Here is a 24,466-nt window from a genome sequence, read left to right on the forward strand (position 1 = left end):
TCAACGATGCTTCTGGTAAAAGTCAGGAAAGATTTTCGAGGGACAGGTTGTTCTAATTTGACATTCTTCCTGCTGAATATTTCACGCAAAATATATTCTTGAGGAATGTATTTTATACTCATTTTATTAAATTGAGAAAAGCAAAAAGGAAAAAGCTAGGGAAAAAGCGGAATCCGTTCGATGAAATTCTGAACAAACCAAACGATGATTTGTGGTCTACCCTAGAAACGCGCACACATTATTATCGGTTAGAACAGTGCAGGTATTCGCGGCCGTGCAGGATGCCAGGAAGGTACTGGATAGGTACGCAACACGTCGACGTCTAGCGCCGAAACGTCGTGTCGCCGCGGTGGATGCAATTTACGGGCAACGTGCCAGCACGCGAGGACCATAAACCTTTGTATACCGATATGATGCGATGGCTGCGAGCCATTCGGCTCCATTTCCACGCGCCGGATATCAATTCAACCATTATCGCTCGTTTGATTCCCGAAGGAGCGCGCCTGGTGGAGAACACTCACGTGCCACGTAATCGCGAGCACCGCATGCTGCATAACGATTTCGTCGAACATCATGCAGCAACGGGCGATTTGTTTTGCTATTTGCTTATTTTGCTATTCGATAATACGCGAACGATTGTTACAAAATGAAGCATATGATGATTGAATAATTGAAGAGCTCGAATACCTAAAATCGAGCAAGTGCTTTCGAAAATTGGCAAGCTGATTAAAGCAAAAACGTAAATCATTAACAAGAAAATGAAAATGTTTTTTAATCTCGAATTTAATTCTTAACGTGCAATCTCTAAAAGAACGCAAGTGTGCCAGAATTCTCATTACTTTGATGTAATAATCTGCGATTTTATCGTGAGTATATAAGCCCCCTTTGAGAAGAATTTTTAGACTTTAGGCTTTAGGAAGCCTGGTAGGGATGATTCGGTTGTATATAAAGATGGCCGCGAGTCAAACGTGTGCCACGAATGATTGCGGGCTTATTGAACGAGAGAAAAGGCGCGCGCACAGGCGTCCGCCTCACCCCTGCAGTTTAAAACAAGGCGTCCATCGCGCCGGGCAAAAAATAATTTCCTCCACAAAGATTCCCGCAAGGACGGAGATCCAATAAAAAAAGGCTGCAGAAGAATGCCTCGTACCGTGTGAGCCTTTATTCTCACCACACTGCAGGTAATAACTCGTCGCAGAAATTTCCCTCTCGTCGTGAAAACATTATCCGTGTACTCAGTGTGCCCACGGTCGCTCTATTTATAAGCGTTGCCTTTTCTGCTTCTCGACTGTCTTTCCACGTTCCGCCGTATCTCAGTAATGGCTTATTTCTTATGTGCGACGAGAAACAGCCACAAGCCGCAGCCCGTGAGGGTAGCAACTACTAATGAGAATTATCGTATCTTCTTTCGCGCGATATCAAAGTGAATGCCGACTAACTTGAAGAACGACAAAATGTTTCTTTGAGTGCACTCGTGACGAAACATAGCGCGAGCTTGCATAATTAATGCCTCCCGATATTTGTTTTACGTCTCTAATATAATTGTTAATTTTGCACAAATACATATTTTGTTCGTTATAATTAAGTCCCATACTTTGCACTGAATTACAAACTTACGGAGTTTCAGCTTAATTGACATTTCTTCTATAATAAATTTATGTATAACAGATCGCTAATACATTGTACTTGTATTTCATCGTTATCATTACTTTTTTGTATCATTACTTTTGTTAACTTTTCCATATCTTATTGTTAGTTCTCAGAATAAAAGTATTTTCTAAATGCTTAATCAATTGAACAACTCATTATAAGTTAGAATAATTTAACGACAAATGCGAAGACTATAATATCGAAATCAGCCAACAAAAGCTTCAAACGCAACAGTATGCTTTATGTTTCTTATGTATCTACATATATGTTTCCCTATTTATCTCTCATGAAACAAGCTTGCAATTCTTAAATTTTGGTAATCATTATATTATGTTGTTTTTAACGTAGGTCCTGGTTATCCTCATGTTTGCGTTCTTCAATGGGTAAATTTAATTGTTCTTTACTTTTGGAAAATACCAGGAATCATAATTTACCTTGTCGTTATTAGCGATGGTTAACTGGAAGTATGGCGAGCTGGAAAGAAGTACCACGCTTTCTCGCCACTTATTTCGTAAGTTTATTAATGAACGGTTAGTTAATTAATTCTTGGTGGTTCTCTTTCCGCCGGTTTCGACTTTTGCTAACTGCAAGACACAGGGAAGTAGGGAAAGAAAGCGAACAAACACGAAAGCTGAAATACTGGTGAAAATCAGACAGCGTGAGGTAGTTCGCGTTTGCGCGAGGTCAACGAGAAATTCGGCGCAGCCCGCGCTAATGAAATTCCAGAAACTACGGTGCACAGCGTCACTCTCGTGAAGTTCTTTCATTAGAGATATTCGACGAGTTCCATAAGCGGAATAGTAATAAGGAATTGTAATATGCAAACAATCCTTAAAATGTTTATACATATATGTATGTGTAAATGTGTACGTATATACATGCCCTATCCATAATAAGTGAGTGACGTGTACGGTGAATAAAAGTTCTTCAAAGGAAACTTTGTAAATTCGAATAACCGGCGATGATGCGGATTTGCAAATTCGCTCGTTTAAATTCGAAACAGGTCGTGGAAAAAAGAACTGGAACAACGTAATGTAACAATGGCTTTATCTCGCCGGATTAATTCACGCGACCAACAATTGTATATATAAATGATTCTACAGAAAAGCCGTAATTAACGAAACGAAACACGCGGAAGCCACAATTAAATCCCTCTGACTGATCGGACGAGCCTATGAATTTTTGAGCGCGCCCATTCGCGAATTCGTCCCCGTGCCTTTCTTTCCCCCCCTCTTGGCTTTTCACCGGGTCTCTTTTGAGAGATGACCCTTTATTTGCACCGAAGCTAATTAGGGCCTCCGAGCCCTAGGCGGGACTGAACATGTGTCGCTGCGCTTTTAAGTACGTGGCAAAGGGAGCTAAATTGAGAGACGGCGCCGCCACTTACAGAACGCATCAGTGACGCGTCGGTCGATACGTGCAGCGCGGTTACTTCGCTTCAAGATCTTTGTATTTTGCATGATGGCTTCGCGAAAAGGGGGACCGTCAGAGACAAGTACCCATACGTTACGTGTATATCGCGTAGGCGGAATACTCAAACCGGTATAACTTTACAATGCCACTGTTCACCTGCCGTTTTGTTCTACAAGATGTAATATCAAGATTTATTTTAAAATACTTCCGAGGGGGAAAAAAGATAATCTCGTGGAATACGAGACGCATGTCTCTAGTCTTTTTATAATCGTTTATCGATGATCGATTATATCTCAGATCGCGAAAATTGTTGAAAAAATGCAAGACTATTTTAAAAAGGGACTGGCACGACTACAAACGGAATAATTGCGGCGCGTGCACTTTTCACATGAGATACCAATGCTCTTGATTCCTCACTGTTGATTCCTCGCGCACTTTGCCCGAGTTTGCGGTGTTATTTTACTTTAGCTTCTATGCATTCATGGTTCGGTGGGCGCAGTGACGACAATTCGCTCCGCTGGCTTCCTCGCGCCGCTTTATAAAGCGGATATAATACCGAAAACGTCGCGGAGCGGAAAATCCGCGAAGTGCTTTTTACGCTCGCTAAAGCCGGATAGTTAACTCAAAGACGTTCTATGTATATTTTCGGCGACTTAACTGAGGAAAATGCGGATTTCCAGATTTGTAAGTCAACTTTTAACCGAGAGATGTATCCGGTTCAATTACGAGCGTTCAGATGCAAAATTCCTATGTCATAAGTATGCAGATATATTCCTTGCTACAAACACGGAAAATATATAATTTTTTTACATTATTTTACATTTATACACCATAAGATCACAGCTTTTAAAACATCTTATTATGCAGGACGTTTCAAAATTTCCATGTTTAATTGTAATGATAAAATTTTTGCTTAACTTAGAATCAGTACAGTTTAATTAAGATAATATAAAGAAGAGTTTGCCTCTAAAGTTGTTCAAAACTCTTATTAGCATAAAAAATTTCATCGTGTTGGATTTTTTTCTTCTAGTGATTCGTAGATTCTAGTGATTGATGTATATTTCACTTACATTTGATTATATATCCAAAACAAATAATCATCGAGATTGTGGTGCGACTTTCAACGTTTTTATTCATTTTTTATTCTTTGTTCAGGAGCCTTTACGTGACACATGCTAACAGGAAAATCTAATTTAAGTTCCTCGCGCATAGATTTGCGCTACTTTCGATTTTACATCTCGTGGAAAACTCGAACAATAAGAGAGACCGTCGACAGCACATCGACGATCTCTCCATTCAGGTAGTAATGAATTCCATACATTTTCAAACTTGTACTTGGCAACAAGCATGTGAAGTTGTTCTCGTTTAAAATTTTTGAGACACGTTCACTCATTCTACTTTAATAACTATCTTACGTCACACATTATTATTTCAATCTCTTATAAAAAAGTTCTTTTTCCTTCCTTCTCCCTTTTTCTTTCCGAAAATATTTCTTCAGTAGATATTGAATTTTATTTATACGAGCGTTGCATCGCGATTGTCGATAAAGTTGTAATGAAAATATGGATCTTCGTATTCAGTTCACGTTATGCTCCGGATGCTTAACTGTATTAGGATGTTCTATGCACTTTGGGCCTCGATTCCGATGGGAATTCACATAAACTATGGAAGGTTCGTATGCGCGTGAAATGGAGCACTGGTGTCGCACCTCTGTTGGCCGAAAGCCAATTAAGGCTTTTGATTAGACCGTGCCGAAACTTGAACTTGGGCTTGGACTTCCGGTGGTATAGTTTCTCGCCATGTTAGACCGCACTCTCTATCGCGCGCTCGTCCATGCACGCTACGTATCGTATGCAGGGTGGTCAGTAAGTATGCGGACAATGCGGAAGTGCTACTCTCGGTCAGGTTAGTTTCCGCAAATTTGGAGGCATTTAACTTTTCGTTGTCCGCATCGTTATCGTTGCGACGTTTACGTTTACGAGAAAGTAAGGCCACGCGTACATCTGCACCCTCGTGTGTGCGTGCTGCGAGTCTCGCCACCGAGCCTCGATTTCACAAGTTGCTTTATCGAGAAAATGCACGTTCAGTTCGTCGTTTAAAAATGCACGAACCTCGGTAGTCGTTGCTGTACACTTGTGAATTGTACAATTTGATTTGGCGCACGGAAAAATCGTTGATAACTCCGAAACGCGTGATAGACGGTTTCATTTTCCAAGAATATAAATTTTTGAGTTTTTCTGTACATGAAAGCTCATAGCAGCTCGATTGAATTTTGAAAATACGGCGGACAGTGAAGAATGACATATTCAGCATATCAGCGATTTTCATATATATATGTACATACATAGATAGTTCTATGAAGTTATATTATATTAACGATCAATATCGAGATTCTGCACTTCTTTATATTATCTATTCGCATTGCCAATTGTCGACGATACATACCATGCGATAGGACCTATCGGATAGGTAATGGAAATATATAATATATAAATATATAATATATAATTGGACGACTGTGCGCAGATAATCCGATCGAAGTGCATTGATTGTATTATTGATTTATACTGTACGTTATTATTCTGCAGGATAAGAAATCAGTCAATCTTATCCTAGCTAGTTCATACAATATTGTGGAACGGAAATGAGAGAGGAAAAGAGAGAAAGAAATGAAATCTTGAATATTGCCGAAAAGTGATCGCGAGACGATTTATTAAATGCGAGATTTTCGCGAGACGGCGTTTCAAAGAAACAGGGAATATTGATAAAAACGCGGGGATTCTCTATCAAACTAATATAAAATCATTGTCTAAGAACTCCTTTAAATTTATTATTCGGCGAGATCGGCATGGGAGAAAACGCGCGCGCGCGACGATCGATAGAGTACTTTGGTTGCGGTGCGCGATGTGATCAAAGTTACCTGGTAGCCGCCGTAAACCCTTTCCGGATCAATGAAGCTTTAAACTTTTTTACCAGATAAGTGCTGCATCGCCTTTCAGCGTGCTCCACGAAGGGGTCGCGATCTTTTACGTGAATTAAGTACACTCCGTTGTAGATAAATATGTCAAAAGAATATTCGCGCACGTAATGTGCTTGGATGTTATTACCTGGTATATAACACGATACATAATGAGAATATAATATACAAATATAATATACAAATATAACATTTATTTATTAGATCGGAAAATTTATTCTGAGAAATTTTACAAATATATGTTACTTTTGACAAGAATTTAATTTATTTTCCTAGCGAAACACAACAATCATCATATCAAGCTTATTGTTAGTCATTTCACGTTATATTACAAATTAATGATTTTCTGATTATCGATTATCGATAAAATAATCAACATCAGTATGCTCAAATCGAAATAATCTTGACGAAACACAAAATCTTGTCATTTAAATGTATAATTCCATAAAAAATAATAAAATCACTACAATCACATCGCGAATCCTAAGTTTTTCGATTTGTAAATAAAATACGAATCCTATGAATAGCTTTGTTCAACTGGATATTCCAGCACGTCGTAGCATTTTCAAGCCGTATACGCCGGAAACGACATCCTTACTCACATTACAATCCTGCCGTCGCGACGGCATGCTGTCACTATCGAGCATGGCAACTCGAGTCACAGGCGACAGGGATCAAGCATTCTCCCTTTCTGAAGCCCGTGAAAATGCGTTGCAGCGCGGTGCACCGCGTCGATCTGGGAGCGAAGTCTCCTTAAGACAGAGACAACGTCGCTGGTCGACGGAGTATCCTGTTTACAGCGTGATCAAAGTTACATCGTAGGCGGTGTATATATTCATCGTGGATCAATGGAGCTCTTGGAGCCTCGGCACGCCTCCGCTTCGACGTTCTCCCTTTCGTCCGCTGTCGCTACCGCCGCCACCGTTGCGCGCCCGACTTCCCTCTTCCCTGCTCTTCTTCTCTCGTATCTGCTGACACACGGACGAACACACGTGCGATCCATGGTCCAGAGCTTCTCGATCCCAGATTCGATCTTCGTCGAGCTTTTCTTGTAGCGATGTGTCCTACTAACGCACATTCACGCATAAACCGCGCGCTACAAATGCAATCGGCAAATTTCGTATCCTCGAGAGAAGTAGTAGGACACGATAACAGCTCCAAGTGTGTACAAATATTTTTAATTGGTTTAATTAATAAACTCACAGCATCAATATTAAACAAGAGACATATAAAAAATAAATAGAAATGATTTATATTTCTATCCATTTATAGATATTTTTAAATAAATCCTGGATTATTTATTTTCGCGTTTGAACTTTGTTATATCATACTGTGACGTTGTTGTATCATACTGTGCGTTCTACAATTATTCTGTATTATTCCTCGATTCCAAATATATGATTCCACTGATATGACGTTCATTACAGTGATCACTTTCTATGACTTCTGGTGCAGAGATTTGCAGAATTTAACAAGACATCGTCACGACGTTGAGAAATCCACCTGTCCAGTCATAAACGTTTCTCTTCTACTGTCCTGTTCTTTTCTCTCGTTTAGCATAAAATTGTCTTCAGCTGTTACTAATGGAAAATACGTTAACGTGATAATAATTTTTGGTACTCCTCTTTAACATTTCAATATCCGATGTCAGACCATCCGACAGAGAAGCCATGGACGTCAGTCGTAGACACTGATTGATAGACTTCACTGACTTTCCGGAAAATTTATCGTGCAACCAAAGGAAACGATAGGACTGCTTGGTAGAGACAGTTTTATGGCGGTAGTGGCATGGTAGTTTAGACTTCTTCTGCGAGTGTAACGACGGAAATGAAAAATGCTGTTGAGCAACAGCTCTGCTTTAACTTTGCCGTTACGTTACGAGACGAATGCATCCGAAGGGAACAAAAGTGCCCGACCAAATGCGAATATTATTCCTCGTGACTTCGCCTTTTGTGCGTGTTTTTCGTAAGTAATGTCATAGTATTTACCGAATGACACTTATTTATTAAGGTTTTCTTCACGTAAAGACGCTACCGGAGAACGCTAAGAAAGTTATTGCAATACGAAATGATCCAGATCTGTCGACAGATATCTTAAAAATCCTTGAATGTATGGGCGTTTCGATTTTTAAGCGTATTTTTTCTCTCTGAGATAATTTGCACATTTTTTCAGCGCGTTTCGTTAACGCATTTCAAAGTTTTACGTTCATTAATTAACTCATGAATCATAATCTCTCACTAATTAAGTCATGAATCACAATTTTCTACTGTAAAAAAGTGTGTACAGTGCAATGCGAAAGATGTCGCACATAATGTCCATAACTACGCCTCTTGCATTGACCATGGTGTCGTTATTTTGCACGCGTTAATGTCGTTAACCGCGCGCTGCAACGTCGAAACTCGCAGATAAACGATAATGCACATGCACGATGCTCAGCATAGCCATGCTGAGCCGAGACTCATCGCCGAGCATATCGTGGATATGCTGCTGCGTGTTGCATGCAAGCAAATGCACATCTCGCGAGCATGTCGCGGCACAGCACGAGTATGCGCCACGGTACCAGATGGACATTGTAATGTTTGTCTTTATGGAAACTGCTGCACATATCGCGACACATCGACCCGGCACCATAGACGACGATAAAGGCGGCACGCATGATCGTAATGCGATTGTGTATAGCGAAAGCTGCTTATCTTTGCATACGCCACGATGCAACGCTGACATTGTAGAAATAGAAATCTAAATACGATTGAACTTGATTTTGTCTATATGTATGATGAATTTATAAAGTGATAATTCTGTATAATTTATTTCTCTACATTAAATTTACTTCTCACGTTTAGCGAGAAGAGCTGTATTTTAATCATTACAAACAAGCTGCTTTTTTCAAATTGATATATCATAAGTACAATGATTCATTTTAGTTCTCAGATTTTCAGTTCTCAGATTTTTATATCAGTCATAAAGAAAAGAAAACAAGAACTTTAGATTTCTCATATTGATGCACACAATTGAAGAGACTGGACTGTCATCAAAATTTCTGCGAATCCTGACTATCTCGTTCAGTGTGAGGGACAATCGAAAAGCTCGGCTGCGATAGTTAATCGAGCTGTCGGCCACACGTGACCCACAGTTAAGTGGGTTTCTATGAGTAGATTACCTTACTATATGCATAGGGGAGCTGGAGAGTGTGTGTGTGTGTGTGCAATGATGCCCACGCGTGAATACTTGGGTGGGCGAATTCACGCTGATATTCAAGAGGGCTGCCATTCATGGTGCGGATTCTGCCGGTACCTCGAAGACTTAACCGGTCGAGACGATGAGGATGACGTCGGGGCTGTAAAAACCGCCCCTAACGCTGTGCACGTGTTCTATAAAAGTAATCCTATTTACTCGATGCACAAGTTTATTGAAAGTTGCTCCTTCCCCTTTGCGGCTGAGCCGCAGTAAGCAAAAAGATGAGTAAGAATTATAATGAATCTCAGCGATAATGATAATGCGATTATTTGCTCATTTTGGGAGTTATAAGTTTTTCAATTTTTCGCGAGCATACTCAGAGGTTTTTCAACAATATTAAACATTCTTATTTTTCAATATTTTAATACGATTTCGGACTAATCCAAACAATCATATTCTTGATGAAATAATTACATAAAATGCAATAAAGTTTATATTAAACAATTTCCAAAATGTTTTAGAAGACTTGTATATGCCGTTGAATTTGCTTTCATTCATATCATAATCATTCCCGAATAATAATGGCTGTGTTTAACGTATATACGTCACTAGACAATCGTAGTTCATTCTTTATTGCGGATGGTATTTTTACATTATCGCATGTCGTCAGCAGTGACGTGGGATGGAAAATATCGCAGTCTCCGCATGTGTCAAGTATACACACGTGTGGATAGGCACATGATCGGTTCCTACAAAGCTGCCATCCGGTACTTCCTGCACGGTACTTTGCCGTCGGCGACGGTGACGTTGAAGCAACGAAAAGGATATCCATGCTCATTCGTGTCGACGCGTATTTCGACAAAACGAATTTTATGGCTATTATGTCGTTGTTCGTGGGCTATACTCTAAATCCTCTCTCTACCGTACTTTTATTTCCCCTCTGATTCTTTCCGCAGATCGATCTCATTAATCTAAATCGACGTAGGCGGTCAAATGAAGCCATCGCGGTTCATTTGTGAACCTTTTGTGAGGATGCCATTAAAAGGCCCATCCTTGACCGGATAATGGCACGTTAAAGCTTCCGCAGTGTCGGAAATCCGTGAACGCTTGCTATTTTTGACGGAATGTTTCTCATCTCTCTTGCGTATTTTAATGAGATAAAGTGATCTCATGTGAGGAAATGTATCCAATGTGTTTCTCATTCAGGATCTTCTCATTTTGAAAATGGAATAATGGTACATTGAGAATGATTCTGCTTATACATATATTTGCGAAAACGCGTTCCCCTTGCCTTTCTCGAGTTAATGTTGATTTTCAGGAATTTATTAGCGGATTCGGAATAATCCTGTTTATAGGATTCGCGTACCTCGTAACCTCCAATTGCTTTCGCCACACGCTTGTTTCTCATCGTTAACAATTCGACCGCTGTAGCAGTTTAATTCGAGCGATAAAACGGCTTAATGCTCATCACGGGTAAGCTATAACGAAGCTTTATCGGGAGTAATGCGAAAATACGTGGAAAAGTTGTGGAGCTATCGTTCGAAACGCTCGTTACATGCTTTCTCGAGATACACACGAACCGTTAAGTTATGCAAATGGCGAACGATGTAGACTTTATGTGAATGTACATGAGGCAATTAGAACAATCCGAGAGGAGCATAAGATGCCATATAAACTTGCGGAGACAAAGTATAAGCGCAACGGCAAAATATAGCAGCAAGTGAAATAGCACACGCGATGTTTTACAAGCAACCCATTTACTGGCCATTTGTTTTCTAGTACAACAGCTAATGTGATCTCTTCTAAGCGTCTTCTTCTATAGGAACAAATGAGAATAATTAATCGTTACATTATGGTTTTCAATCCTATGAAATTGATGACTTCAAAGCTGGATTTTTGGCCTTTTAAAAACGTTTGCTCGTAACTGTTAGTCTTTTTATGAGGATATCGCAGTCACTGATTTTCTATCGGATGTATAATGTATTAATTAGGAGATATTCTACGTGAGCTTCCAGCTTTTCCATGCCATGGTAAACCCATTAACGCAAGTTCCGGTAGACGAGAGCTGCAATGCACGTGTCCGCTTAGTTTTCCCTAAGTTCCTCTTCGGTTTTACGCACCCCTCATTAATTACTGCCATCGTCTTCTAGCACTCGGCTAAATGACCGCTGCACGATTCGACGAAGTTGCTTATTGCCGGTCTGCTCTGCTGTCGCTCATTCAAGAAGTTCAAGACAAGTCTCGAACCGTATTACTTCCGTGCGAGGGATCGTTAAAAGGGATTCACGCTTATCCGTCCTTTGGTGACGCTATCGATTTTTTCAATTCATTAATATCCCTGAGCGACACTGCCTTTCGAAGCGAAAATTGCCCGAGAGAGATAACGCATTGCTGGCTATTTTTTTCATATTCTACGCGATAGCGTTTCGCGATCGCGAATTTGCCCTCGTTATCGTCAAAGCGGCCAATTAAAGTGGTGCTTTTGAATTATATTTCCGTTCTTTTAGTGAGCGCCCGATATATCGTTCACTGGACTCAACCACTGGGAATGCGTCGATAAATTACTTTTTACCGCATAATTAATCGCAGTCCTAATAATTCGCAAACCTGTTTGCTTGGTGCGCGTAGTTAAATATGCGGCATACGTCCTACGTTGAGCGTACAAAGATGATTAATCAATGCCGTGCGATGTATCCGTGGTGTATGCACTACAAATTAACGTCACATCGATACGTGCGTAATGCATTCGACTAATCTGATCAACAATTTCGCATTGGTTTCGTTCTTGTGATCCGGAAATGCCATGTAACGCTCATTTGAAAATCATTAGCCCGCTCGATGTAAGTAGGCGTGATAATTACACGTGTCTAAATAATCTCTACACCTACCATCGCATTGCCAATCCAAGTAGACATCTTATCTTGCGTTGCTACGTCGAAATGTAATTAAATTAAAATTCCCTGATAAATCCAAATTAATTATCAACAATTTTATTCACAAGAATTTCGATATGATCTGCGAAGTAATTTCAAAGCTGAAAACGGTAAATCCTTTTCTATCGATTAATCGATAAGAGTGTACATGTACCACGAAACTTTAGCTCTATGTAAACGGAATACACCGTATTGATACTATAAGCTACATAACATCTCCGCGCCAACCTAAACGACCCCGATACGAACCAAGTTGCATGAAGTACGTGCTTATCGGCCAACAGAGAATTCGTAACATGATTGATACTGATAAATTTTGCAAAGATATTCAGAACCTGAATTCCGAATATTAATGCGTCTAGAAGGATAGAACGGGATGACTCTCGGAAGAGTTTCGGAGTGGTCGCGAAATATTCGAACCGACCGAGGAGGTGGTGCTTCATGGTGCACCCTGCGTGACGGTGAACATTTCGCAGCACACACGGTGTATTTGCCGCAACCTTACGATATCTCGGTCTGTTCTCAATGGGCGCACGTGTGCTGAATTCGGCCGCACGGCCGATGACCATTATTCTCTCTGTGAACAGAGTCCTGTTGCATTTCGTATTCGGCAGCAGCACTGCACACCCGCTGAAGCTCAAACTTGCTTCTGCTGTGGCACGTGTTCGAATACAATTTCGTCCGGGTCTCGGGAAGGGAATGCACTTGCCCCGGGTTTGTCAAAGGATTAAAGTGGTTTACTCGCTGTCGTTTAGCCGCGATAGATCGGAACTGAACGTGGACTCTCTGGACTAAGTGCGGCTAAGGATGGCTTCGGAGTTCGTGCCGAACTCTCCGTCGTACCTTGTGCAAGTTGCAAGCTCCTCAACTGTGTAATCATCGATGCGTATTAATCCGTCGTCCATCCCATGCAAGATAGAGAGATGATCGATCGCAGATGATTAGATAATATTATTAATTTTCAAGGAATTTAATAAAGAAATTATTAAACTCTTTAAATATTGCGTTTATTTTAATAAAAATGAAAGATTGTATAAAAGTTTCTTATCAGTGCTAAAACTTGTAGAAATAACCGCTTTTTATCGTGCGATGTTATCAACATTCAGAACAGAGACAGACAACAGAAAAATGAAATTCAGATTTTTTATCCTGTTCCACTGTAACAAGAATAATTAAGTTTCCTCCTGTTATGTTATTTCCGAGAAAAAAAGAAGCTGTTGTTAGCGGGGTGAGAATCCTTTCCCTCGTATCCCTTCGCAAATACGCTTTGACAAGGGTCGCGATTATTTGTGGCTCACACCCTCCGGAATAAAGTATGAGTCTTGACTGACATTCGATTTTTCTCCTTCTTTGTCTTAGAGAGCCTTTGCGGACATCACGAGAAACGCTTATTGAATAACCTGCTGTTAAATTACAACACCTTGGAGCGACCGGTCGCGAATGAGAGCGAGCCGCTGGAGGTGAAGTTTGGCATCACTCTGCAGCAAATCATCGACGTGGTAAGTCATTTTTACATGAATGTAGCTAAATCAACTTACTATATTTTTATCAGAATAATAAGAGTAAAAGATTGATAATAGAAATATATGTAAATAGTTAATACAGCAAACATAAATCGTTTTACCAGTTTAGTTACGTGTGTCAATGCGTATATACATAAGCACAATGAGCTCCTTTCTAATCTGATCATTATGTTAGTGACATGAATAACGGTTAGAGCAGGCATTTGGCCGCGAATGGTTAAATACGCAATAGTTGATAGCGACATAATAATGTTCAAAGTTGGCTATTTAGAGTATAGTTAGGACTAGCATGATTGCGGATATGTCCCAAATCCTAAGGGTGAATATTCATTATGGCGGCTATTCTGTAGCCTCTCTGCGTGAGCCCTCGAGATAAGAAGCCGCCAAGATTAGCCGCACAAGTTTTTGTACATCAAAATCGGGCTTATCTAAATGAGAGTGTGGTTAACGAGCGACGAATGAGGCAAAGATTGCATTACGTTCTCCATCTTCTCTCTCTCTCTCTCTCTCTCTCTCTCTCTCTCTCATCGCGGCTATTTACTTCCAGCATCATTATATAGAGCGCGTATCCCTATATATAACTTATGTACACGCGGTAAATAGCACAGGCATTACGGCTTCTAAGAAAGGATCTGAAGACGAAACAAAAAGAGTCTAAGTCTCGCGCAGCCGTTAATTTTGTATTCAAGGAAATTCTCACTTTCTGCAAGATGTTTTTGAAAGGAGCTTGCTGAATTCTTCCGCGAATTATTTTCAGCGAGCCCGAAAAGAAAAAAAGAAAACTACTACGAAACTGTGATTTGATACTGCGAAAATGCGATTTCTCTATTATGTAAAAGTACTCGTTGCACAAACGCGAGAAGCGCATTGTGACATAACTTTAAATACTCACGACGCATGCCGAAGCGGATGTCACTTCTTGACAAGAAAAGCAGGGCAGCATTTTCCGCGCGCTTCGCGAACGGATCACTCGATTCTACCTCTGCAATATTCTTGCTTACAGCAATCATGTATATTAAATTTTCATCGATGGCAATATGTGTATATCTTTTGCATTCCGACGTTCTCTCCGGCGATGCATGTATATTATAGCGAGCAAGCTTGAAATTGCAGACGTATCGAATAATCCCCGTCGAACATTAAAGAATAGTTCATAACGTTCTAGTCGCAGAACGTTATCGTGACCTGTATAAATAAAGTCCCGATCGATCAATATTTGATGGGCGTAACGAATGGACGCGAGCGTTTCAAGCGGTCATTAAGGATTTATGATACAAGAGCCTCTCTGATCACAATTATAAATTGGCCGAAGGAGGTACGCCGAAGGTATCAGCAATCCACATCGGTTCCGCCGGTTCCCGATCGCGGGATAATATATAGCCCCGATTAAAGAAACCGATCGGAGATGTTTCCTCTCTAAACATTCTTATGCTGACGTTAACTGCCAAGGGAATATATCCATCAAAGCATCTTTATATTATACGAGCTTCTGATATTTCATTTTTTACGTGCAACGAAGATTGCAAGATTCCTTTTTCATATCAAATATTTCACGTCTCGCGTATCCAATAAATGAAGTTTATTCAGACATTTTTCTTTCACTTTTTATAGTTTTTTCTCTCGCGGGTTCCCTCTTTAAAATAAATACATGTAACTTTAGAAAATATACTTCATTACAGTATATAATTACTGTCTGTAGCAAACATCTGCAAGCAAATGCCCTCAAGCATTACTTTTATTTATACTTTCTTTTATTTATACTTGTGAAAGATATGATTATGCGGATAATGATAATACAACTCTCTTTATCTTTTCTTATTCATTTGCACATTATTATTATTATTACTGTTATCTACCGTTGTTGCGGTTATTATCATTATTTCGCGTCATAATTTTCCTTTTAGAAGTTCATACAATCTGATATATTTCCAGTAAAAACAGAAGACTGCGCTACGTGTTCCGGACATTAAGAGTACAGACGTTTCCGGGGTGGGCCCTCTTTCTCTCTAGTAGCAAAACATATTCCATTACATGCTCCGCGCACTACCCTTACATCCACGTCGTCGTTTCACTAAGTCACATCGCTCACGCTGACTGAGGTTTTTGCCGTTGCCCTTTTCAAAGTATCGTTGCCTTTGGAAATGACAGGCATCTCTGTAGTTTTCTCATTCGGTGCATGCTGCAGCAAGAAACTCGACAACCAAAATGAATTAATTTATGAATTTCACAGCATAAAAATTCTACTATATTTTAAATTTCTTCCGTATAATTATATATGAAAATATGTTTAGATAATTATATTTAAAATATGTGTTATTTAAATTATTCCTGAAATTTTTACAATGAAAATTTAATAGACGGTCATGAATTTATACGACTAATTATATTAAATTATCGAATTACAATTAAACTCGATAAATCTTGCAGATTAACATTTAAAAATGTAAAGATAAATAAAAATTCTACTGATATCAAATTATGATTGCGTTTTATAGTATTATTTTTTAGATTACGTCATGAAACTTACGAAACAAATAAAATTATACCACGAATAAATTATACAAATAAAAGTTATGATATTCCAGTTTATTTAATATGAGAACGAGTGTATATTTAATGAGTAAATATGGACAATAAGATATAATAATAATAGCCAGAGTTACAACTTCAAATTAGTTTTAGCATAGTTTGATTCTGGTTTAAAACTCTATCGAAACCATTTCCCATTTGCTGGTTCTCATAAATACGAGAGTGACACTCGAGAAAAGTTTTTTGTTGATACATTCGGCTTTTAAACTTTCATTCGATCTCGGAAATGGAATGTGAGAATCTTTCCTAGAGGCGGAGTCCCTTTAATTAGTTACGTAAAGAGGTAGAAAGTTCATGATGGCGAGAATGTGATTCCGATGTGAGTAAAGCAGAGAACGTGGTGGCGATCAACAAAACTTCTTGCATTCGCAAAGCAGTATGTTAAAACTAATCGCATTTTTGAAACGCCGAGACCAGATGAGAGAGTTCTGGAAAAAAACAACCATTAGTATTTATATTACATACAATATTGGATATTCAGGATTATCTCGTACAGTGATTTAGGTCACACATAATGCTTCGACAAATATGAATTTTCTCAATATGCAACGTTTATGCTGCTCTCCATGTTTCATGTCGCGTAGTTTTTATTGTCTTTTCGATATATAATGTAGCATGTTGTGTAATATCAAGCAACTTGTATTGCGTTCTCTTTTAATTTCAAGTTTCTCCTCACGTTGTAAACTTTTTACATTTCACAGAGAATCGTAAATTTCTGATCGTTTAATCGCGCGCGCATTAGAGGGGTTTTTCTATTCTTCGTCATGGCCGACAAACCGTCGACTCGTGCTACTGTTTGGTGCACCGTTGCTGCAATCGAACAAGACGTATCTATTCCATAGAGAGAAACGTTTCATTGTTTTCCTCTGCTTACTATGTCAAAGTACGATATATCATTTTCCAAGAACTGAGTAAACTGTATGCTCTACAAATAAAAGCGATGAAGAATGGAACAAAACTGCATTTCACATAAACTTAATATCGTTTTCATGCTTTCTCTTCTTCGAAATGTGGAAATATGTAGGACGACAAGAATTGCGAGCATTATTGCAAACGCGAATTATTAACAAACGATGCCTCGAGACTTTACTCATGCAGTGTACATATGCAACTTGCATATTATACGACCAATACATGCGTCACGAACTTTTTACGTTGCGACACGTTGCATCGATTAATCATAACGTATATTGTGGAAACTCCTGTTTCGAAACGGCCGTACCTTTCCGCTTGACGAATGTTTATGCACTTTGTCAGCGTCTGATGATGTTAATTACCTTGATTAATAGCCTGCTTTTAATTAAGACTTTTCGCTTTTCTATATAAATATAAATCGTGCAATGATACGCAGATGATCGAGTGGTAGGAGCAGGTCTTTTCATGGATCGATCCTATCGAATGAAATTAACAGAAATTTAATCCGTGATACATTTCATTTCCCGCGGAACGAGAGAAATGAAATGTTCATTGTTACTTGCTATTGTTGGCTACGAAATGAGACCCTTTCACCGATCGAAAATCGTGCCATATTTTTATATATCTCCGCAAAGTCCGTCGAATAATGCCACGACGTCACGGCGGATCTCTATGTCAATTTCGGGCCGAGAAACCGAGCTGTAAAATTCACACTTTTTTACTTGTCCCGGATTTTACTTTGAGCTGAGCTCAGCGTGACTGATCGATTGTTATATCATGTCGACAGTAACGTAAAATACATTACATGGAGCGACCAACTGAACATCGCACTGTCCATTACGAAGGGTCACAAAGGAATCTATAAACGTTCCAGAAAAATCACTCCAAATAAAATTTTACGTCATCTCGCTCGTAACGAGAAAATTAATTTCTGTCTGTGTACATGCTACGTTCATTCGATGCCTCGCGAAAATTCGCAATAACTTCGTAATATTAACCGTCATATCTCATGATTCTCGATATAATAAGAATTAATTTGCAACATCACTTGTAATTTTATACACATTTACTTAGACATAGCGACTGAGCGATATCGTAAGTTTTTAGTCTTTGTCACAAGGTGCAATTATACTGCACCAATGAGTCCAGCCATGATAAAATGCGTCTGTGTTACTCATACATAAAGAGTACTGACGTAGCGGAAGCGGAAGTGCGCCGAGAAAAGACGTGACTATGAGGGAAATTCACAGACCATATAACCGGTGCCTTTGTCACGTAAAAATCTTCATTAAATTTTACGCGTATAGTGCAATGCGAAACCGAGAAAAACTATAAACGACAAAATTCTTTTACTTTCCTTAATAGATTTTTAATAAATTATTTGATAGACATTTTTTATCATAATATTATAAATCAGAATAATAAATCTTAAATGTACATTATTTTAAAACGAGCAGCCTTATTACATCGATACAAATAATAATTTTTTATTCCGTTCATGAATAGCAATGAAACGAGATACTCACTCTCAATTGCAAAGATGTTTCTTCTTCAAATACGCTTTGATAACGTGAGCTTAATTGAAAATTGAAATGTTATTACTTCGGTTTGCTCGACGTGAAGACAACAAGATCGCACTTTCTTGTGCAATCCTCAATTCGCAACTCTTCGAATTCTTTTTATCGGAATTATAATCCGTATAGTTACTGGAAAATTGTAAATAATAACATAAAAGGCGAAATGCTCATTTATTGTACGTCTAAGGCTGCATTGTAACGAATTTTAATCAATTTAACAAACAAATGCGAGAACGTATCTGCGTGTAGTCACATCCCTTTTTCGGTGCTATTGTGTTGCCAGAAAACATTTTCGGTTTAAAAAAAATTTACATCTGTTCGCTCCTCGACCTTTTCAAAACCTATTCACCGATTCGTTCTCGTTTTACAACAGTACGAAATGCAACCGTCGAATAACGAATTCAATTAATGCGGGCTGTCTATGGGAATGTGGAGTTTCTATGTCGGCGATGCCGAAAATGCATTTGCTTTATGAATCACTTTGAAGTTTCAGATAACACTATACGAGAAAATGATTCTTTTCGGTCGAATGTAGCTACCGTTTGCAACCGACAACTTGTAGTTGTTGATTATCTTTTTGTTAGAGGTCTTACGATTAAATCCGCATCTGCACTTTTCTATAGTTACTTTTGTCACAACCTTGTAATATTCAGAGTAGTGCGATTACGAAATTTTACATACCTTGACCACATAAAACAATCGTTATCTTTTTTATAAAGAAACTCTTAATACATACAAGTCAGATCTGCTACTGATTTTTATTTTAGCTTTTGGATAAGCTTTTGGGAAACTTTCTCGATTGCATGTTTAGTTTTATCAAATATTCTATTAAATCTGTATTAAATACAAAGATAGTAATTAATTTATTTTACAATTCCAAAATTCGTGTTATAACGCAATTGTTCATAAATACTGATCGAGTTTCCTTTTTTTATTGTTTTAGAATCTTGTGCGGGTACAATGCGCGTTATCGAGCGTACGATTGAAGTTAAATCGCGCGTCTAACTCATTTTGTGAATAAATATTTGCTACACGCGTGTACTATTTGCTTGAATCGCGATCGGAATGTATGCGACTATGTATGCGAGTTTGCGTGCCAACATTGAATGAGATACGTGAAGATATTAACTCAAAGATACATGCAATATATCGGTAGCACGTCAATAGTATCGTCTTCAAATAAATCGTGTATACAAGAAGATGAAAGTAATCCATAAATAAGAAATTGACGAGAACAATTATTAGTGATTACATGTATTTTAAACGAACTAATTAAATTAATTAAACATATTACGCACATGTATGTATTATAAAAGCAATTTAATTATGTCTAACTCATTATTTTTATATCGTTATTGAAGCAAAAATGATTGAATTTCATTACAATAAAGCAGAAATTATGCAATTGTATATTGAGTGTATATTATAATTAATTATATGCGTAACTAGGTATATTGCAATAAATATTGTGAGTTTTATGATATTAGTATGTAATATTACTTTTTGTTTGTAGGATGAAAAGAACCAAATACTGACGACCAACGCGTGGTTGAAACTGGTAAGTGAGACAAAATTTTTTCATCTTTTCTATGCAATTGATTAATTTGTAAAGCAGTGAACTAAGAATTACGTTTACTTTTCGGAGGAAGCCTCTAAACTCTTAACAAATTTCCTCGATTCCAAATAAAAACGCGAACGTATAAGTAATGTAAATGAGATAAACGAACTAGATTCTTCTATGCATTCTCATAGAGAACGCATGCTACGTTGGAGTAAACGACACGTTAAAAATGCGTTCGCGGTAATTCTCTCGGCGAAATAGCCGGTTAACAGAAAATCAATAACTGTACCGGTTACTTTTCCATCGCCTGCGGTCTTTCCATTTACGAGGATGCGTTGTAATATCGCTGATAAAAAATACATCTGCCGTCGCGGCGCACATCACGAAGTGAAAGCAGCGCGAGGAGGAAAAATGCAGCGAAAATTCGAGAGAATATGTCTGGTTATATTCAATAATTACGTTCCCAAATACAATTCACATGGAACACGCGAAATTAGGGAAAGGTTTGTTTTTCCAACTACATTTTTGAAAGCTGTAGTGGATTTAAATGAACGATTCATTGCTGCATTGTATTTGTATGCAGAAATATTTTACTTCACGCCATACATGTAATTACGGAAGTCAAATTTCAGAAAGATCTTGTTAAAATATTTATATAATCCCTATTACCTTGCATTATTGTTTCAATCTATAATAATAGGATGAAAAAAACAAAACGTGTTATAATGGTATCTTTATATAAAAATTATTATTTTTAATCATTTTTAGAAGGTAATATACCAAAAACAATTACATGTTTTACGAAGCTGTGATGCGCTTGCCAATAAATCTCGATTAGAGTTCCGCGAAATTAAATCCATCATGGTTGAAAATTTAAAAATGAGTCACCTCGCTTCTGCGTAGAAATAACTCATAGAGAGGAGGCAGAGCTTTACGGATTTTCTCGCTATACTACTGGTCGGATTGGGTGGGCGAGCAATCAGTAGATCAGAAATGCGACGGCTGCTATTGTCGTTTCGTTCTCTATGCATCGACTGCGTCGTAGGCGAGCATCTAACGCCAGACAACCGTTTCTTCTTCATCTTTCTAAGAAGCTGCTCCGTGTTTCCCTCGGGTGTAAAAAAGGTAAAGGCAGCGTACGGCAGTAAGAACGTGAGAATAGAGGGGTAAAAAGAAGAGGCTGTAAATAGGTGGGATACAAACAGGGGGGTGAGTTCGAGAAAATCGAAAAAGCAGAACGATGCACTCTGAACTCACGATCTCCTCTCGTCACTCCATTTTCCTCTCATCGTTCTTCCCTTTCTCCAATCGTCGTTTTTTTCTACCGGTGATACTGGAATATACAAGAAAGAATGAAATGTTCCTCTTTATGTCTTTGTTTTTATGTGATCGATTGGAGGGAACAAAGAATAAAGGCTAGTTTAACACTACGCAATTTTAAAAACTGAACTTTGATGAAATCTATCTCGCGAATGGTGACATCCGTGAATGTCCTTTTTCGGTTGCCGTCTCTTTTCCTGCTGCAGCATTGTTCGCGTTGATACATCAAAGCCGTGCAAGTGAATTATCTTTTATGCGGTTAGCGGACGATGATTAATTATTTATCTTGTTTGCGCTCAAAGCGTTTGCGCGGACGCGAGATAATCTTGCTGGTCTTTTTCATCGCCAGCTTTTCATGGTTTCGTTCATGCTTCCTGAAAAAGCCGGTACACATGGTAATTAATTCGGGATTTTGAAATACTATTTCAGTCGATGTCGTTCATGGCTCGATATCTTCCCGTCTTCATATAATTCTTATCTCGTTCGTACATCATGTAATATCGATATCATCTCCTGCGTTTATTGCCACTTTATTGTCTTCAAGGGATTGATTCCTGATCGCTAAAAAGAAACGTCTCTCTTTCGTCTCTTGCTTTCACTTTGACGTACCTTTTATCTTTCTTTTGCCATTTCATTGTCAATTTGTTCTTTCTTTTTCCCTCCTCTATTCGTAGATTCCGACTGCACTTTTTTTCACTACGTTGCTCCTTTTTACTCCAGTCGTTCTGCCAGCCACGGCAAAAAGCCACGGACAGCTGTGAAATCCTTCTCGGTAATATCGAAATCCGAATCAAAGAAGAGAAAACGTCTGTAAAGGGACTCTTCGACAATTCATTAACACGAAACTCGGGAATTCTAAATTCCGATTCCCTTTACTTCAACATGCAGATATGTCTCTGTGCATACAAGATAATAAAACGCCTATATATTAATTCCAATTTGGATTTTAATCATCAAATATAGTAGTACTCAAGACAATCAGAGGAAGTGAGTAATACAGATTTTAAAATTGTTAAAACTCAGATTTAAATGAAAGATCGTCGTCGTCGTCTCATCAGTTAAGATGAAACATCACTTACCGCATAAACCCACTTTAAGATAGTCAATCAAAAGTTTCAAGTTCGCTAAGCTAAATGGAATTTTAGAGCAGTACTTGGCAGCGATCCCACGTGCATTATGACAGCGCGAGATTAACGTATATTTAACGGCTTCGGCAATAGCAGGCGTTACTTCACTATTATTGCTAATGAGCATAAATATAATAGCGCTGCATTTCATGTATCTCGAAAAATAACCGAAATACATAATGTCTGAATTATGTAATGATTTGCTTAGCTGTATCTCGACCATGCGTTCGTATACAAATCCGCAAGAGAACATGTTGCCTCAAGCAAAACCCTTATGAAATCTGTTATTTTCAAGTCAACTCTTTTTAGTTCGTTGAATAATTCATTGATAAATAACCGATACGCAGCTGCGGTTTTCAGAGTAGGTTAATAATATAATGCACTTTACTCGTGCGAATTCATATTCAAGCAATATGCGGATCGTGCGGGCAAGATAATATTAATCGACGCCCCAAATTCATATGACAAGCGAATATGTCGGCATAGTAGACGTCTTTTAACGTAACACTCGCCGATTAATAAGACCGTGATGTCGGCTGATTATGTTATATCATTATATTTGATCGTAGATTTAATTAACGAGTCATCTAATATTTCAACTTAAGAATTATGAATAATAACGTTTCACGCAGTGAAACATTTTTACATCATCTACATTTTTTATCAAAACGGAATCAATTTTAATAATTTTTTGGAATAGAACTGCATTATTGTAACGTTATGTCATTATGGCTTCTCACACAAAGATTTTCTAACAAACTAAAAAGTTCTTAACAAAAGTTTTTATTTAACGATCTTTAAATCTTATACGTTATATTATTATTTAATTAATTATCATTTCACGATTTGTTGAATTCTTATCCAAAGCTTTTCCAGGCATTTGCACAATGGTTTTTGAAATAAAGGTTCTTGAAGCCTTGATAATGTAATACGTTCGCTACTTTTGCCAATATATTCTCTGATACAAATGAGAAAAATGATAATAATTCTGAAATACAATCTCTGTTTTCATGTATATGAGCTAATTACGCAATAGTTATAACAAGAGAAGGGGAGAGAGAGAGAGAGAGAGAGACCTTTCATGTTTTCGGCAAAAGGCGAACGTATTACGAATCGAGATTTCGAGCGGTGCCCTCGATTACCGGAAATAACGTATGTAATTGCGACACGACGACAAAGTGTCCAAATAATTGCACGTGCACATCCTTAATTCACCGAGGGAACGAGATCAGCGATGTTCAGTCCCTTTTGCGTGCGAGTACAAAGGACCAATGAAGGCACGATGAGCACGAGTGAGGTGGAGAGAGGAAGAACGTCCACGTAACATCATCACGTAGGAACATGTCGCTCGCGTGTTGGCACGATGTAGCAACGCTAAAATGTACGGAGTCGAGAACGTTGTCGTGACATTCACGTTTCATCGCAAGGAACGTCGTTGGTACATCGTGTCTCTCGTTGTGCCGGCATTTTAGATCAACCGCTCCGTTCCAACCGACGAATGAAGCAGTCGACGCGGAGCAGCTAGTTAGGTCTCTTCACGGCAGGAAGAAGAGCGAGATTGACTGCAATCTCTGTTGAATGTTTCATATCAAAGTTTGTACAGAATACAATAATTCTTATTGCATACGATAAAGCGATAAAGTTTTACATTTCAGAATAAGTCTCTGAAATATTTATCTTGCTTTTAGCTTATATACTTTTTTA

At 38.4% G+C, this 24,466-nt stretch overlaps 1 protein-coding gene across 8 annotated transcripts in view; it reads left to right on the plus strand.

Annotated features, from left to right (window-relative positions):
• Window positions 1–24,466, plus strand: part of LOC105277220 (neuronal acetylcholine receptor subunit alpha-7) — a 204,143-nt gene that overhangs the window by 44,254 nt on the left and 135,423 nt on the right. For all 8 annotated transcript variants that reach the window (XM_011335431.3, XM_011335428.3, XM_011335434.3 and 5 more), the window contains exons 3-4: window positions 13,510–13,649; window positions 20,268–20,312. In XM_011335431.3, the coding sequence (XP_011333733.1) occupies window positions 13,510–13,649; window positions 20,268–20,312 (185 nt within the window). The remainder of the gene's footprint in view (window positions 1–13,509; window positions 13,650–20,267; window positions 20,313–24,466) is intronic.

Source organism: Ooceraea biroi, chromosome 3, assembly GCF_003672135.1.
Source record: "Ooceraea biroi isolate clonal line C1 chromosome 3, Obir_v5.4, whole genome shotgun sequence".
Taxonomy (NCBI): Eukaryota; Metazoa; Arthropoda; class Insecta; order Hymenoptera; family Formicidae; genus Ooceraea; species Ooceraea biroi.